At 37.7% G+C, this 14,572-nt stretch overlaps 1 protein-coding gene across 1 annotated transcript in view; it reads right to left on the reverse strand.

Moving 5' to 3' along the window:
• Positions 1 to 14,150, reverse strand: part of efna3b (ephrin-A3b) — a 71,918-nt gene extending 57,768 nt beyond the window's left edge. The window contains exon 1 of the mRNA XM_067396017.1: positions 14,044 to 14,150. Within this exon, the coding sequence (XP_067252118.1) occupies positions 14,044 to 14,150 (107 nt within the window). The remainder of the gene's footprint in view (positions 1 to 14,043) is intronic.
• Positions 14,151 to 14,572: the final 422 nt, after the last annotated feature.

Below are 14,572 nucleotides of genomic sequence, written 5' to 3' on the forward strand. Positions count from 1 at the left end.
TGACATAATTTTCATTTTTGGGTGAATTAATTGTTTTCTGATACATCTTTAAATGGCAGAAATAAAAATTTTATTCCAAATTCTGCTAATGACTGTTTTCCAACTTGTTTCCCAAACACTCGCTTCATCTGCCATTGGTCAGCTAAACAGATAGCCACACCCCTAAACTCAGTTGAGCCAGTGTTGCTATGCCAGCCTGGTCAGGATTCTCAAACAAACAGAGCAATGTTTTGAAAGTCCCACAGAGCCACAGCTTTTACAAATAGCTTACTTACAGTCGTCTCTACATATTAAAGTGTAAGAAAGTATTTCAACATCCAAAAAAAAGAAAAAAATTACACACTCCTTTTCCTTAAGGCACTCTTAATGCAGATTAACCTGATGCGTAGACAAGAAATAAAATGAAAGTGTCATTTAACCACTGCTAAAAACCCTGATCACGCGGCGGTCACACTAAACTAACATGAAGCAGCAGTAACTGCGATTATAACCTGTTTAAAAGCCTCTGCTTTTCACCCTCTTCACGTTTACATTTGCATATACGATACTTTGTGAATTAGCTTGTCTGTCTAGATTAGTGCTACTCGATCTCCTACTTGTGGACTTGCATGTGTGTTCAAATGGATCACATGAGCCAGTTGTCTTTTGTTGATGTGAAAAGAGGGCAGAAAGCCTTCAAACCACCCAATTTTACAGAACACACACAGACAGGGATATATCCTGCTGTCATGTGTCTGTATATCAACGTGTACACGAGTCCCAGGCAGCATTTCACTATATGTGTGTGTGTGTTTGAAGGCTTTGAAGCCTGTCTGTGTGCAAGATAGCTGTTGTTCTGTGTGCCAGAGCTCGAAAGAGCAGAGTAACAGGAGAATCAGATAGAGAGAGACAGACAGACAAAATGAAAGACTCCAAATGCTCTTTTTCTCCTCTATTCATTAAGATGAGATGGCTCTTCCATTGAGTGATTCACCTCCATCAGCCTGCTGGATTTAAATGAGCAGGAGTCACGGCTCTTCCTGTTCAAATCACAGACATTTACACTGCTCACTTCCCCTTCTTCAAAAGACAAACACACACAGATAAAGAGACCACACACATACACTCAGAGGGACCACACACACAACCATACAAACTCATTCATTACTGGGTATATGCACGTTTATGTCTGTGTGTGATCTGAAGCACGCTTAATGTCTTTCTCTGCAGAAAAAATGCTTAAACCAGCCCAAGATAATTGTTGGCTGGTTTTAAAGGGGGTTTGGGCATCTGTCAGCTGGCTGCTCTGATCCACTTCAAGCGAAATTGAGCAACAAAGTCGTGTGACGTCAGTTCAAATGAAATCAGGCCAAAACGAAGTTCGTTTGGAGTTTGTTTTAGTAGTTTGATACTTTATGGAAAAGTTCACTCCGGCTGATAAACACCTTCGAACTATCGAGGTCAGATGCAAGTAAAAACATGGAGAGGTACACACTGGAGAGGTACTTTATAGTAGAAATTGACATTTTAATTCTAATTGAAAGTGACACTCGCACTGTTTTTCATGTTTAATACTGTAAAACTGCTTGCTTTAAAGTGCCCCATTCTGCTTTTTCAGATATTATCTTTCATGCAGTGTGTAATATAGCTGTCTGTGAATGTAAAAGGTCTGCAAATTGCAAAGTTTTAAAGATCAAAGTGCATGATAAATAAAGTTGTTGTCTCCAAAAAGAAAGAATCGATTCTGAACTGTCAAAACAAGTTGTCAGTAATTCCAGTCTCACTTCCATAACATTGATACATAACAATGTAACAAATTTGCATAATGCCCACCTATGGTCTGAATTGGTCGCCCGCGAACAAAGTCTCAAACCTGCCCTCAAACAATGTAACAGTATTCGTATTGTCTACATGTTGTGAAGATGCTATTTTCTGCTCTGCAATAGCAAATTCTCTTTGTATACACTTTAAGGATGAGGATGTGAAGAGTCCACAGCGATATAACAGTAAAACCTTTTGTTTTGTACCCGTAATTTTACTGACGACTGCTTGCAAGGTCAACTCAGGATTTGCAAAACGCTTGTCCATTAAATATGGGACAGCACACCCCCTTCATTTTTACCAACCTGCTCCTCTGAATCACAATCTGTAAGTATGATTAATTATTGATATATATATTTTCTACCGAGTGTTCAAAATACATAGTTTTGTTTATTTTGTGTAGTTCTCCGGCTAACCGGTTTACTCACATTATTACGGTCTTACTGAAATAGTTCTGCTAATCAGCTGTGGGCCTACTGTTACCTAAAACTGTGTTAATTAATGCAGATTGTCTGTCGTTCTTACTACTTTAAGTAATGACAAAGGATGGAGCAAGGTTTGTTCTACAAACTTTAATGTTACATCAGTCATTCATGTCAGTGCTCGGCTAATGTATGCACTGTTATTGATACAGTTAATGATACAGTCCCCACATGTGCAAAAAAATATACACACGTCGGTTTGTTGATGGACATACACTTGTTAATGCTGATAGAGGCATCTCATAATTGATGCAATTATTAAACTTAATTGATTGACAAATTGAGTAAAACGTATCACTGAGAAATGTCCTGCTCAAGTCGTCCTTGCGATGGAGGTTTTGGTCGAATAACTAGTTCTCGAATTGATAATCGACACCATCGTTATTGTCCTTACACTATGTACAATCGCTGAGGATTTACAAAGCCTCCGGAGCTGAAATTCAGTTGTGGTAATGAGCGTTTCATTTCCAGTAGACCAATTACAACAGAATGGGCCATCTGACCAATCAGAGGAGAGCAAGCTCATGGAAAGGAGGGGTTTAAAGAGACCGAATCGTTTTTGAGAAATTAGGTGATGTGCAATGTATATTATAAGAAAATTAAAGTGTTTTTTGACCTTTGATGCATGTAAACCTGTTGTAGGAGACCACCGAAACAAAATTGGGAACATTTAAAATAGCATAATATGGGCACAAGATATTGTATAATGTGACTGGACGTTTTTGTCACCACTGTCATTTTTGTGGACAACATCGGGATGTTCGTTAACAGCATGCCTCCTAAAAAAATACTTCTTTTTAATGCTAAGCAAAGAACAAAAAAGAACTTTGCCTTGAGTATATTGGGGCCTTAAACAATCTTATCACCAGCTTGGTCAGGCTCAGAGACCAGTTTAAGTTTAATCAGTTTTTTTCTCAAGCTGTACTGAGGGGAATTTGCCTTGCAAAGAGGAGACGTGAGCACTGTTCTACTCTTTGAGGCGTTACAAGTTAGAACTGACCATAAATCTCGAAATTAAGAAAACCAACTTTCAGATAAGAACTGAATCATGGCCATTTCACAAAAAGAGGGATGACGAGACCACAGATAGTGTTTCTATGTAAATCATTTGTTTATAATAAAACACAGTGGTGTGAGGCAAGAGCCGGTGTTGTTCGTTTCATCATCATGAGTCGTAGTAATGAAAGGTGTGTCAAACCTGGCCTGCTTTTGAAGTGAATAATTGGAGAATGGAAGAGGCTCAAAATACACATCATTTCCATCTGCATTAACATCCTCCCTGAAGTACAAAACAGACCCCCTCCTACTGCTGCACTGTCAAAAATGAAAAGTTGAGAAAACTAAAAATGCCATGGTGACATGATGAGACTCACTTTTCTCAACTTTCTTACCTCAAACAACTTTTTTTTGTTTAACTTTGCACAACAACAACAACAACAAAGAATTAATTAATGCTGCACAGCATGCTGTGAATCATCCAACCCTTTTAACAAATCCACATTTTTTTTAATATTGAAAATCTTACAGTTTTCAGTAAGGGTAGCTGGGCAAACATCCAGGGGATTATGTACAGTATATTTGTATATATTTGTATGCAAATTTGTGTATATTCAGAGCTTAGTAGCTGTAAATCAAAAAGTAGGCTACTTATCCAGAATTGGCACAACAAGGGGGCAAAAGGGGGCATTGCCCCTTCAGGTCAAACATGAACAACACTGAACATGTGCACATCAGTCTAATGCTCTTAAATTGTCACAAAAAGGCTTGTTTTATAAATATTATAACATTTGTTAGTTTAAATAGATGTGTAAACTTGCTTGATTAACTAACATTTATAAGTATAAAGTAGCTACCTTTAGGTATGATACTACCTGGAACTAGGGATACACAAAATATTAATTTGGTTCTCGGCTGAGAGATATTTTTTTAATGTATCATTATCAGGCCATATGGTATATTTAAATATTGGCCAATATTGAATTAAATAATTGTGCACTTCTGTAGCCTGAGTGCATTAATTGGCAAGTACTCCGTGTATACACTGGCAAAGATTGTTTACGCTCATCTTCTACTAGTTCCAGCATGTGTGCAGTTGAGTTCTGTTGACAACTATGCGTCGCTCAACATACATCACTTACTCTGTAGCTCTGATTGGTTGTAGGTCTATCCAATTGAGGTCTTTCCTGGATCGGTTGAAATACGCCCCCATAATCAAAGCCCAATGGAGCAGTATCAGACTCATATTCGAACTGGAATTGAGTATGACCACGTCAGGCTAACATTTCTGCCTATTTTTGCTCACTTTAATGCTCACTTAAAATTAGTTTTTAAACCATATGAGCAAATTTATTAACACTGTTCTCAAAATAAATATCAATTTTTCATACTGTACATTATAATGTTGTGATGCCTAAATTCACTTGTATTGCCTATTGGCCATAACATAAAAATAAATATCATTAAAATGTATCTGCCATAATTTTAAAATATATATCAGTGAAACCAAACATGATGGAACTAACTCCACAATGCTCATAAGCAGTGTCACACATTTTGGAGATTGGTAATAAATAAAGAAACGGTATTCATAATTAGAATTAAAAAGAGGAGATGAATGAAATGAAGGGAGGCTGAGCCACAGAAGGTGAGGCGGGTATTAAAAACATTAAATGAATAAATAGTGTGATTATGAATGACTAAGTAAAGGCGCCGTTATAGAAAAGAAAGAGCGTGGAACATCTTACATGGCATCCCCTGCATTCATTGCAACCCCTCACCATGACAAGGAATAAATAAACAGAAGTGATTGGTGTGATAAGTGGATGTGGTTATGCACAACTGCCTCATTCATCAACCTCAGTTGAACTGGCGTTATTAATTAAGACTGCTGCTCTTCACATAGATACAAACATCATAAAGCACATCAGGCGCACACGCGCACAGACCGGCTTCAACTCAATGATAACGAAAAGTTGATGAACGAGAGCCAGGTCTTCTCTGTCACTTAGATAGATCTCTCCGTTTACTCATGAATATGCACCGAGCAATTTGCATATGCAAACCTCAGTCTGTTATCTGATTTATGAGCTTTGCTGTTCAGTCTTTCCATCCACCTGCCAATCAAATCCCTTGTTTGTGCACTGCTAATGACAATACAGGAAATAAGCAAGGTGGATGCTTATCCCAAAGATTTTAACCTGCACACAGCGTGAAATCAGTTCACCTCACCTGAACCAACCTGTAAGTGTAAGAGCCATCTGCACAACACCTGGACACACCTGTGCTCTCTCTTACACACACACACACACACACACCAGCTACACAATGACCTACGCATCCACTAATCTGCTGTACAGTAACTCTGTCTTACATACACTACCTTTCAAAAGTTTGGGGTCAGTATGATTTTTTCAATTTTTGGAACAAAATTAATTTTACTTTAGCAAATGTGCATCAAATTGATCAAAGGTGACAGTAGAGACATTTATAATGTTGCAAACAATTTCTGTTTCAAATAAATGTGGTCTTGTGAATTTTCAAAGAAAAACTGTATTGTGGTTTCAACAAAAATAATAAGCAGAGCAAATGACTTCAACACTGATTATAATATGAAATGTTTCTTGAGCAGCAAATCAGCATATTAGAATGATTTCTGAAGGATCATGTGACGCTGAAGACGGGAGTAATGGCTACTATTTTTTTTTTATTGCCATAACAGGAAATTACATTTTAAAATATATTAAAGTAGAAAATTTATTTTATATTTTAATAATTTTTATTTTATGTTTTAATTTTTATATCAAATAATAGCATTCTTTCAAACATCTTACCAACCCCTTGCCAAAAATTGTATAATTATTATATTATTATATTACATAAAATATTATATTATAAAACAAAGTATACAACTACAATTATTTTGTTATTAATTAAACCTTAAGTTTAAATCGTCAAGGTGCAGGGTGAGCGCACATGTTTGTAAACTTCACCTACACTCTTAGCTCAGATTTTATATTTACTTAAAAATATAATTACAATATACTTAAAATATTTAAGTTTGGTTGCATTACTTATAAAATATAAGTACATTCTACTAATTTGTGGGTGTATTTGAATGTGTTAATAAATGTAAGTTAAATGCACTTAAATTATGAAGTTTTTCTCCAGACCACTTTTTAATATTAGATTTTGTTTGGGCAGTTTTAACTGCATTAAAACCAACCAGACAAGCAAAGTTAAAAGATGATCAGGTGTTGTTAATTATGTTTTCACATAATCATTGTTTGATCTGAATCACTGAACTCATTTAGAGTCCAATCTCTGAGTTAGATTTACATTATTGATTACAGCAGCACTGTGATTCTACAGCAGAAGATCAACTTTTAAAATACAAGTTTTTTTTTTTTTTTTTTAAAGTTGTCCTTATCACAAAAAAAAAAAAAAAAAAAAAAAAAAAATATATATATATATATATATATATATATATATATATATATATATATATATATATATATATATATATATATATATATTTTTTTTTTTTTTTAGGCATACACAGACATCAAGAATCAGCGTATGAATCTCAACAACGGTGACAAGCAACATATTCTGATAAACAGATCAACTGTGAACATTAGAAAACAAGCTACTAAAAAGTCACAGAAAAACAGCAAAATTTAAATAGTGAGAATAAAGAAAATTACTAAAACAATTCAGCTCATAATTTATTCATGCAGCAAAGCATGATGGGAGGCATGGATGAATTTTGATTGGTGGCAAGTTAACTTGCTTAATACATTGAACTTAAATATACTATGTGTAATAACTACAAAGTAATTAATATTACAAAACATTTTAAGTTAAATGAACTCAAATTATTAAGTTCACATTACTTAATCATTACTTAATTTTTTAGGGCAAACAGTTTCCTAAAATTTTTTAAGTAAATTCAACTTATCTGGGCTAACAGTGTATAGTAGGGGGCATATCTTCATAAGGTCAAAATTTACTATTGCAGATTTACTATAGCTTTAAAATGTACTATTATTAAACTAAAAAAGGGGTATAAACTTTTGCAATTATTCAACTAAAGCATGTATTTAACATGGTGGAAACAAGACCCTTTTTGTAGTTCTAGTGTCTGGACAGCGATCCAACACCACTTTACTGCACGAAGTTGAGTAACAGGACACTTAAATCTTCTTTCAGTTGTTCCAATAGTAGCGTTGTCTTATACAGTGTGTACTTTCTGAAAGGATTAGGGGGTCTGACCCCACTTGAACCCCTAAAGGAAGCCAAAAAAGTTCAAATGTTCATTTTACTTATATACTGATGAGCCAAAACATTAAGACCACCTGTCTAATATGCTTTTGGTCCTCCGTGTGCTGCCAAAACAGCACCAACACACTTAGGCATGAACTCTACAAGAGCCCTGAAGGTGTCATGTGGTATCTGGCACCAAGATGTTAGCAGCAGATCCTTCAAGTCCTGTAGGTTGTGAGGTGGAGCCTCCATGGATCAAACTTGCTGGTCCAGCACATCCCAGAGATGCTCAATTGGATTGCGAACTGGGGAATTTGAAGGACAGGGCAACACCTTGAAATTTTCATCATGTTCCTCAAACCATTCCTGAATAATGTGTGCAGCGTGGCAGGGTGCTGAAAGAGGCCACTTCCGTTCCAGGAAACACTCTAATCATGAGGGAATGTTTAGGTGTTTCACATCCACATGAATAGCCGGACCTAGGGTTTCACAGCAGAGCATTGCCAAGAGCATCACACTCCCTTCACCGACTTGTCATCGTCCCACAGTGCATCCTGGTGGCATTACTTCCTCAGGTAAACAGCACGAACATACACAGCCATCCATGTGGTGTAAAAAGCACTCATTGGACCAGGCAACCTTCTTAGCAGCTCCATACTCAGCTCCACAGCAGCGTGCGATGCACTGTGTGTTGTGACACTTTCCTCTCATAACCATTCAAATTTTGTGTGACTTGTGCCACAGTGGACCTTCTGTTTGTTTTGACCAGACGAGATAGCTTTTGTTGCCCTCATGCATCGATGAGCCTTTGGCGCCCAACACCCTGTCGCCAGTTTGTGGTTCGTCCCTCCACTGTTGGTAAATTCTCACCATTGCTGACCAGAAGCAACCCACAAGCCTTGCCATTTCAGAAATACTCTGACCCAGCTGCCTTGCCATAACAATTTGGCTCTTGTCAACGTTGCTCAGATCTTTATTCCTGACCATTTCTCTTGCATCCAACATGTTGATTACGAGAACTGATTGTTTGTTAGACCCAGACCTTAATACGTATGTGGACTTGTTAGGAGATGATCAACAACATTCACTTCGCCTGTGACTGGTCATGATGTTTTGGCTCATCAATGTATATACAGGCATATTTAAACAAAAATTTCAAATCTTTCAGTATTGAAAAAAAAATGCACACGCCAGGTCACACCATGCATTTTCACCTAACAGTGAATAGATGCCCCAAAACAGGAATTGCGTTCGCGTTGTGTATTCCTGAATAAAGTCATGATTACTTTCAAAATAAATTTACATATAATAAACATATATAAACATTAAAGGTTTATTCCATAGTTTAGTGCCAATTTAAAAAGTTTTACACATTTTTTTACACAACAAATTGTTTTTTTTTTGTTGTTTTTTTAGAAGAGCTAGTCATCTTAATGGTGTACACTCACTCACATGAGATGTGTACTCATAATAGTTTTCTTTTTTATTATGTAAGGTGTGGTTCACCCTCTTAATGTATTAATGTAGATATGCTAGTAGCATCGTTTTGTGTAGTTTGGGGATGCGAAGAATAAAAATTAGACAATGGAACACAATTATTATCGAGCTTTATCGGCGGAGACAGTGGGAGAATCAGTACCTGAATGGCTGAAGAAGCAGAAAAGGTCTGAAGACAGAAGAGAAAGAAAGAGCGACAAAGACAAAAACACGTGTAAACATCTGTACGGCAAACACAAGGTGGAAAGATTTGATGATGAGTAAAATATTCAGTAATGATGCCCAAGTTGCTTTTTTTGTTGGCAAATAAGTGAATTAATTATTGTGTAAACGCTCTCTATAAACTCATTATTATCAGTCTAATTTACATAAAACTCCACATTGACAGACCATACACCACTGGGGACACGAAGAACAGCGACGATAATACTAGCTAAAGCACTGTTGAATGAATCTTTAAAAAAGACTGTAAGATAGTTAACGTTTGGGTTACTATGCTGGGGGCAACAAAAAATCATTTGGATTGTTTGAATTTGAAAAGAGAATTTTGTTTTTTAAATCTAGACCCTTAAATACAACCCACACCCTGACACCAAATTTATTGTACAATTCCCATACTAATCTAACATAATTCATGACAATAAACCACTTCAAAAAGGAAAAATGTGAAGTTACCTTACCTGGTTTAACCCTTAAAATGTCATTCTAATGGGTTGATTCTAAAGGTTGATTCAATCATATACATTTTTCAATCATATTTTGGACTTGAATAGCACAGCTGAGTTAGATGTTAGCATAAAAACAAACTTTGATAGTCCCCACAGTTTCACCCAACACTGATTTGTAGTTTTAATGCTTTTCAGCAGTCTGTGTTCAGACCAGGATGGTGTTTTCCACTTGCGTTCTGTAATTGTGCTCTAACAGAGCGGAGCTGTTCGCCCCTGGAGTCCATACGCACTTCACCTCTACTAACATTACACATGTGTTTACAGTGCTTTTTCTCCATTACATACCACAGAGTTCCCTCATGTGACTGTAATGAAGCATTCACTGAGAATGTGTGAACAGAATCAATCCTTCCATCAGCAGAATGTGTGTTTGCCAAGGAAAACCAGCAGTTCGTATGTATTTATTCAACCCTGTTTTCTCAATTATGCATCTGAGACGGTTCAGTTTTTCCGGGACGCGCATCACTGGAGCGAGAGTGTTGGGCCGTTAGGATCACTGCCCACTCCGCGCTCAGTAATTGTCAGTGTGTGTATGTGTGCGAGCTGAAGGTACACTCTCAGCTATAACTCTGTTAGAAGATGAATGAGGAGGCAGTGGTCTGGTTGCTTTGTTTTCGTTTTTTACCTCATAGCCGACGGCGCCTCTCTTACTGTTTACATCAAACGTGCTCTGCTCGAAACAAAGACGTTTAGTTGTAGAACACTCACACACACGCGCTCTGTATCACACCCCCGAGTCAAAACACTATCCAGAGAATACTAGCTTGTTCGATGTAGTCCACGGCGAGGAGAGACAGAGTGACTGTGCAGCTCTGGCTGTAGACCCAAATTCAGCACACTGACCACAGCTATTAGCGCTATTAGCATGCTGTGCTATATTTAGGCTCTGACTCCTGAGAATAAGCGGACATATAGCGCAAGAATATAGTGCGACATTCAGCAATACAATGCTTAAATATCACAGCTCTAAATCGCTCTCTCTGTGCTGTATAACTAGGCCAAGCTGAGGTAACAGGGTGTCATAAGTGTTGCAGAGCAGTTATGGAGAGAGAGGGAAGTCTACACATATACACATATGATGCTAGCTTACAGGCTAATTTCCCCACACACTTTTTTTTTAACCAAAACAAAGTACACACAAAAATAACGAGGAACACTGTTAGCTCGTAGTAAAATGGGGCTAATGTCCACACTTTCTACTGTGCAGTGGGCCGAGAGTGTGTAATAGCATTTGCTGTAGAAGTCTTATTAAACTTAATCCTTGAAAATAAGCCAGTTTAATTTGGTTTTATCACGTAGCATATCCGCCCCGTGCTGCTACCGATGCTAATGCAGTTAGACGGCTCTCTCTGTATGCTGAAACTGGGTGGAAGAGGCACTTTTCATTTCTCTGCACAGTGAGAGAACTCTAGTGTAAATCTAAAAGCACATGGAGGCACAGATATAATCCTGTAGCGCTAAACACCTAAGGCGTAAACTGGCCCACGCAAAATTGGTGTGTGCAAAACGGCCCTTGCATGTTGTTTAAATAAATATTTTGACTATTGCTTCCAGCAACCAATAAGACTGTACTAGACCTTTTTGCCATGAATTTTCTTCAAAACATTCTTTAAAAAATGTCTGTAAATTTTGCCTTGCGTTCACACTGTATGATTTTGGCCAGAAATGCAAATTTTGTGGATTGTAAAATATTTCCCTTTATGTAGGTCAGTAGTTTTTATCCATTTTGTCTCAAGGCTCTCATTGTCCAACACAAGTTATGTTAAGTTATAGATAATGTTTTATTAACAAAGTTTGAGAGGAACGAGTTCAATCTCTTTTAAAAACTAATTTTTTTCCCTGGCTTTTTTATTGATATTTTGTCATTTAATGTTATGCGGTTAGATGTCTGTGACAAAGCCGTAACCACCAAAGACAATAAGGGGGACAAGTCCCCAAATTAGAAATGGCCAAACTGCCAATATTATTGATGCTGCTCTGCTACTCCATTATGCACCACTCAGTTTGTTGTTAGGATGACAAAAAAAATAAGTTGTAAAAGTTGCATTTTAAGGCTGGTCTGCCCCAGAGGTCATCACTTGTCAGAATGAGTGAGCTGGCCAATCAAATCAAAGAAGGCGGGGCTTACTGTTCACAGAAGACAAGTGCGAATTCCAATGCGACGCTTTTGTTTTAGCAGTGATAGAGTACATGGCGAGTATTAGTAAGTAGCTAAACATTTAATATTTTACAACTGTTTTATGATTGAAATATTCAGCGGTGGACAGTAATATCCAGTGATGCAAACTACTCATTTTTTGATTAATATGATAGAGTAATGTAATTCAAAACTGAATGTGACGAGACAAGAAACGTTTTGCGTTTTTGACATATTAGACATACAAATTAGAGAGAATATATTTCTTAAAAAATATTATTTGCAAATAGTTTAATAATTAGTTTAAACTAATCTGGGTTCGGGGCAAATTGCGAGCTCAGAGCCCATCCTTCGGACAGCACGCCAAATACGCATAATCTTTTACTCTATCTGATTATTTGTAAGTGTGAACTTGTGAAAATAATAACAATATATTAATTTAAATAATTACAAGTCATTCTAGGGCCCACTTGGAAGCTTGCTGAGGCCCCCTAGTGGGTCCCAGCCCCTTTGTTGAAAACCATTCAGACTGTAAGTGTTTGCATATGCATGGCTCTACTGAGATAAAATCAATTAATTTTGGGAGGATGTGCGAGTTCTGTCATCCTACGAACGCAGAAATTACTTAGCCACATGGCCATATTCAAAACAGTGGCGATATAATGATCATATAGTCCAATTAGTAAAATGTGAATTATAAAATGTTTATATACAAAGGCCCAAACCGCATAGGGATGAAAAGCAAATGTATATCTAGGGGGTGTTCAATGTCGATTTTAGGACCATGAAAATCATACAGTGTGTGCCCGGCTTAAAACAGGCTCGAGGTTTTCATATAATCACTGTAAAATGTGTGAAGGTTGATTGAGATTTAGATAGGAGTTCCTGTAAATAAGAAGCTCTCAGGCAGGTGGGCTGCTGCAGGTCCATGTGTTTAATTTGATTTTGATTTAGGCCAAATTTGTATTCTGCCCCAAGCTACTTATTAGTGTGAAAAGTACCTGTAAACTAGGCCAATTCCTGCATTGTTTCATAGGTTTTAAAACTGGTAGTGCCAGATGACAAACTAACACACCAACACTCCCATCTATATCCGCACGGTTGCTCTAATTTACCGTTCAGTCAGAGCGTGACCTAAACACCTCAGTCATTCTAATATAAAGTCAAATAATGAAGTGTGAGAGAAAGAGAGACTGAGAGAGAGTGTGTGTGTGTGACAGTGAAAGATGCTGAGATTGAATGGTGTCACAATGCAGGCATATTGAGGTCATTTTGAAAAAGTGCTGCTAATTACAGCAGATGGAATGAAAAGAAACAGGGGACTATACACTGGGCTCTATGTATGATGCTGAACGAGGGAGGAGAACGAAAAGCAGAAGGGGGGAGACAGACGGAGACTCCCTGAGAGAAACATACAGGAGTGAGAGAGAATGGAGAAGTGATGGAAGGAAACACACAAGGAGGAGAGAGAGAAAGAGGTTCCGTGAGGACAAAAGCGCAAACCTAACATATTTCTAGCAGATATGTAACTGTACTAGACTCATATTTGGGGCAGAAATCACTCCTATACATCTAGAGTTTCAAGTGATCATTTCCATGTTTTCTGGCCGACTTTGACACTACAACTGAGGCTTGAGGCATAAAACTGTAAAGCTGCTTTGTGTCAATTACTTTAGTTAAAAGCAAATGAAACAAAGACCTCAGATGAGCTACAATTTGAACCAATTTGAGGGACTACAAAGCACTACTATTCAACAAACATAACCTGCATGTAGTTATTTTCAAGATCAAGAAGTTTAGAAAATCTATCACAAATGCATTGATTATTACATATATGCATTGATTATGGTCATACAGAGAGATGCACAAACACTCACAATACACACAAACATGACACATCCCAAAATTGCTCATGTCCTGGTCTACTGATGCACCTGCCCCATAAGGGAATCCCAATAAATCTAGGTAAACTGTTTTCAAAAAAAGATAATTACGACATTTGGTTTGTTTTTGTAGCTACTCTTCCAGCTGAAAAGATTTTAAAGCGGGGTTTAGCTATTTTTAAGCATTTTTTGAAATCTATTAAAATATGGTTTCTAATATATTAGGCATTATTAGTGGGAAAATGACTACTTACAATATGTTTGAACTGTTCCAGTGTACAGCGTGTCTGGCTGCAGTCACCAGGTCAAAGTTCGTGCAGGTGAGCGTCAGAATAAAAAGACAGAGCGCGAAGAGTGCCATAATCCCTCGATCTCTCGCTTTTCTTCCCAGTCTTGCAAGATCTTCTCACCCCACGCGACTCTGCGCTGGAACCATCCCGTTCGGTAAAGAAGGACAGGAAGAGATGCGACCTAAAGCGCAGCTCGCTCAACTACTTGGATACGGGTTTTCGCAATCTATATGTTATGTTAAGTGTTTAAAAAGTCAGAATCCATGACGAAGACCCCCTCCCTCAGTCCCCATGGCGTCAACCCCAATCCAACGGTCCGATAGGAGACCACCGCTGTTCGCGCGCTGATGGATCTCCGCGGACGGAGCAGGGAGATGCAGGCAGCTGGGTGGTGGGAGTTTAAATGCGGGAAGGAGAGATAGCCTATATGTCCTCGCCGTAGCGCCGGAGAAACTCGTGAGATAACGAGGCTCCGTGATTGTAATACTATGTT

Source organism: Chanodichthys erythropterus, chromosome 2 (assembly GCF_024489055.1).
Source record: "Chanodichthys erythropterus isolate Z2021 chromosome 2, ASM2448905v1, whole genome shotgun sequence".
Classification (NCBI taxonomy): Eukaryota; Metazoa; Chordata; class Actinopteri; order Cypriniformes; family Xenocyprididae; genus Chanodichthys; species Chanodichthys erythropterus.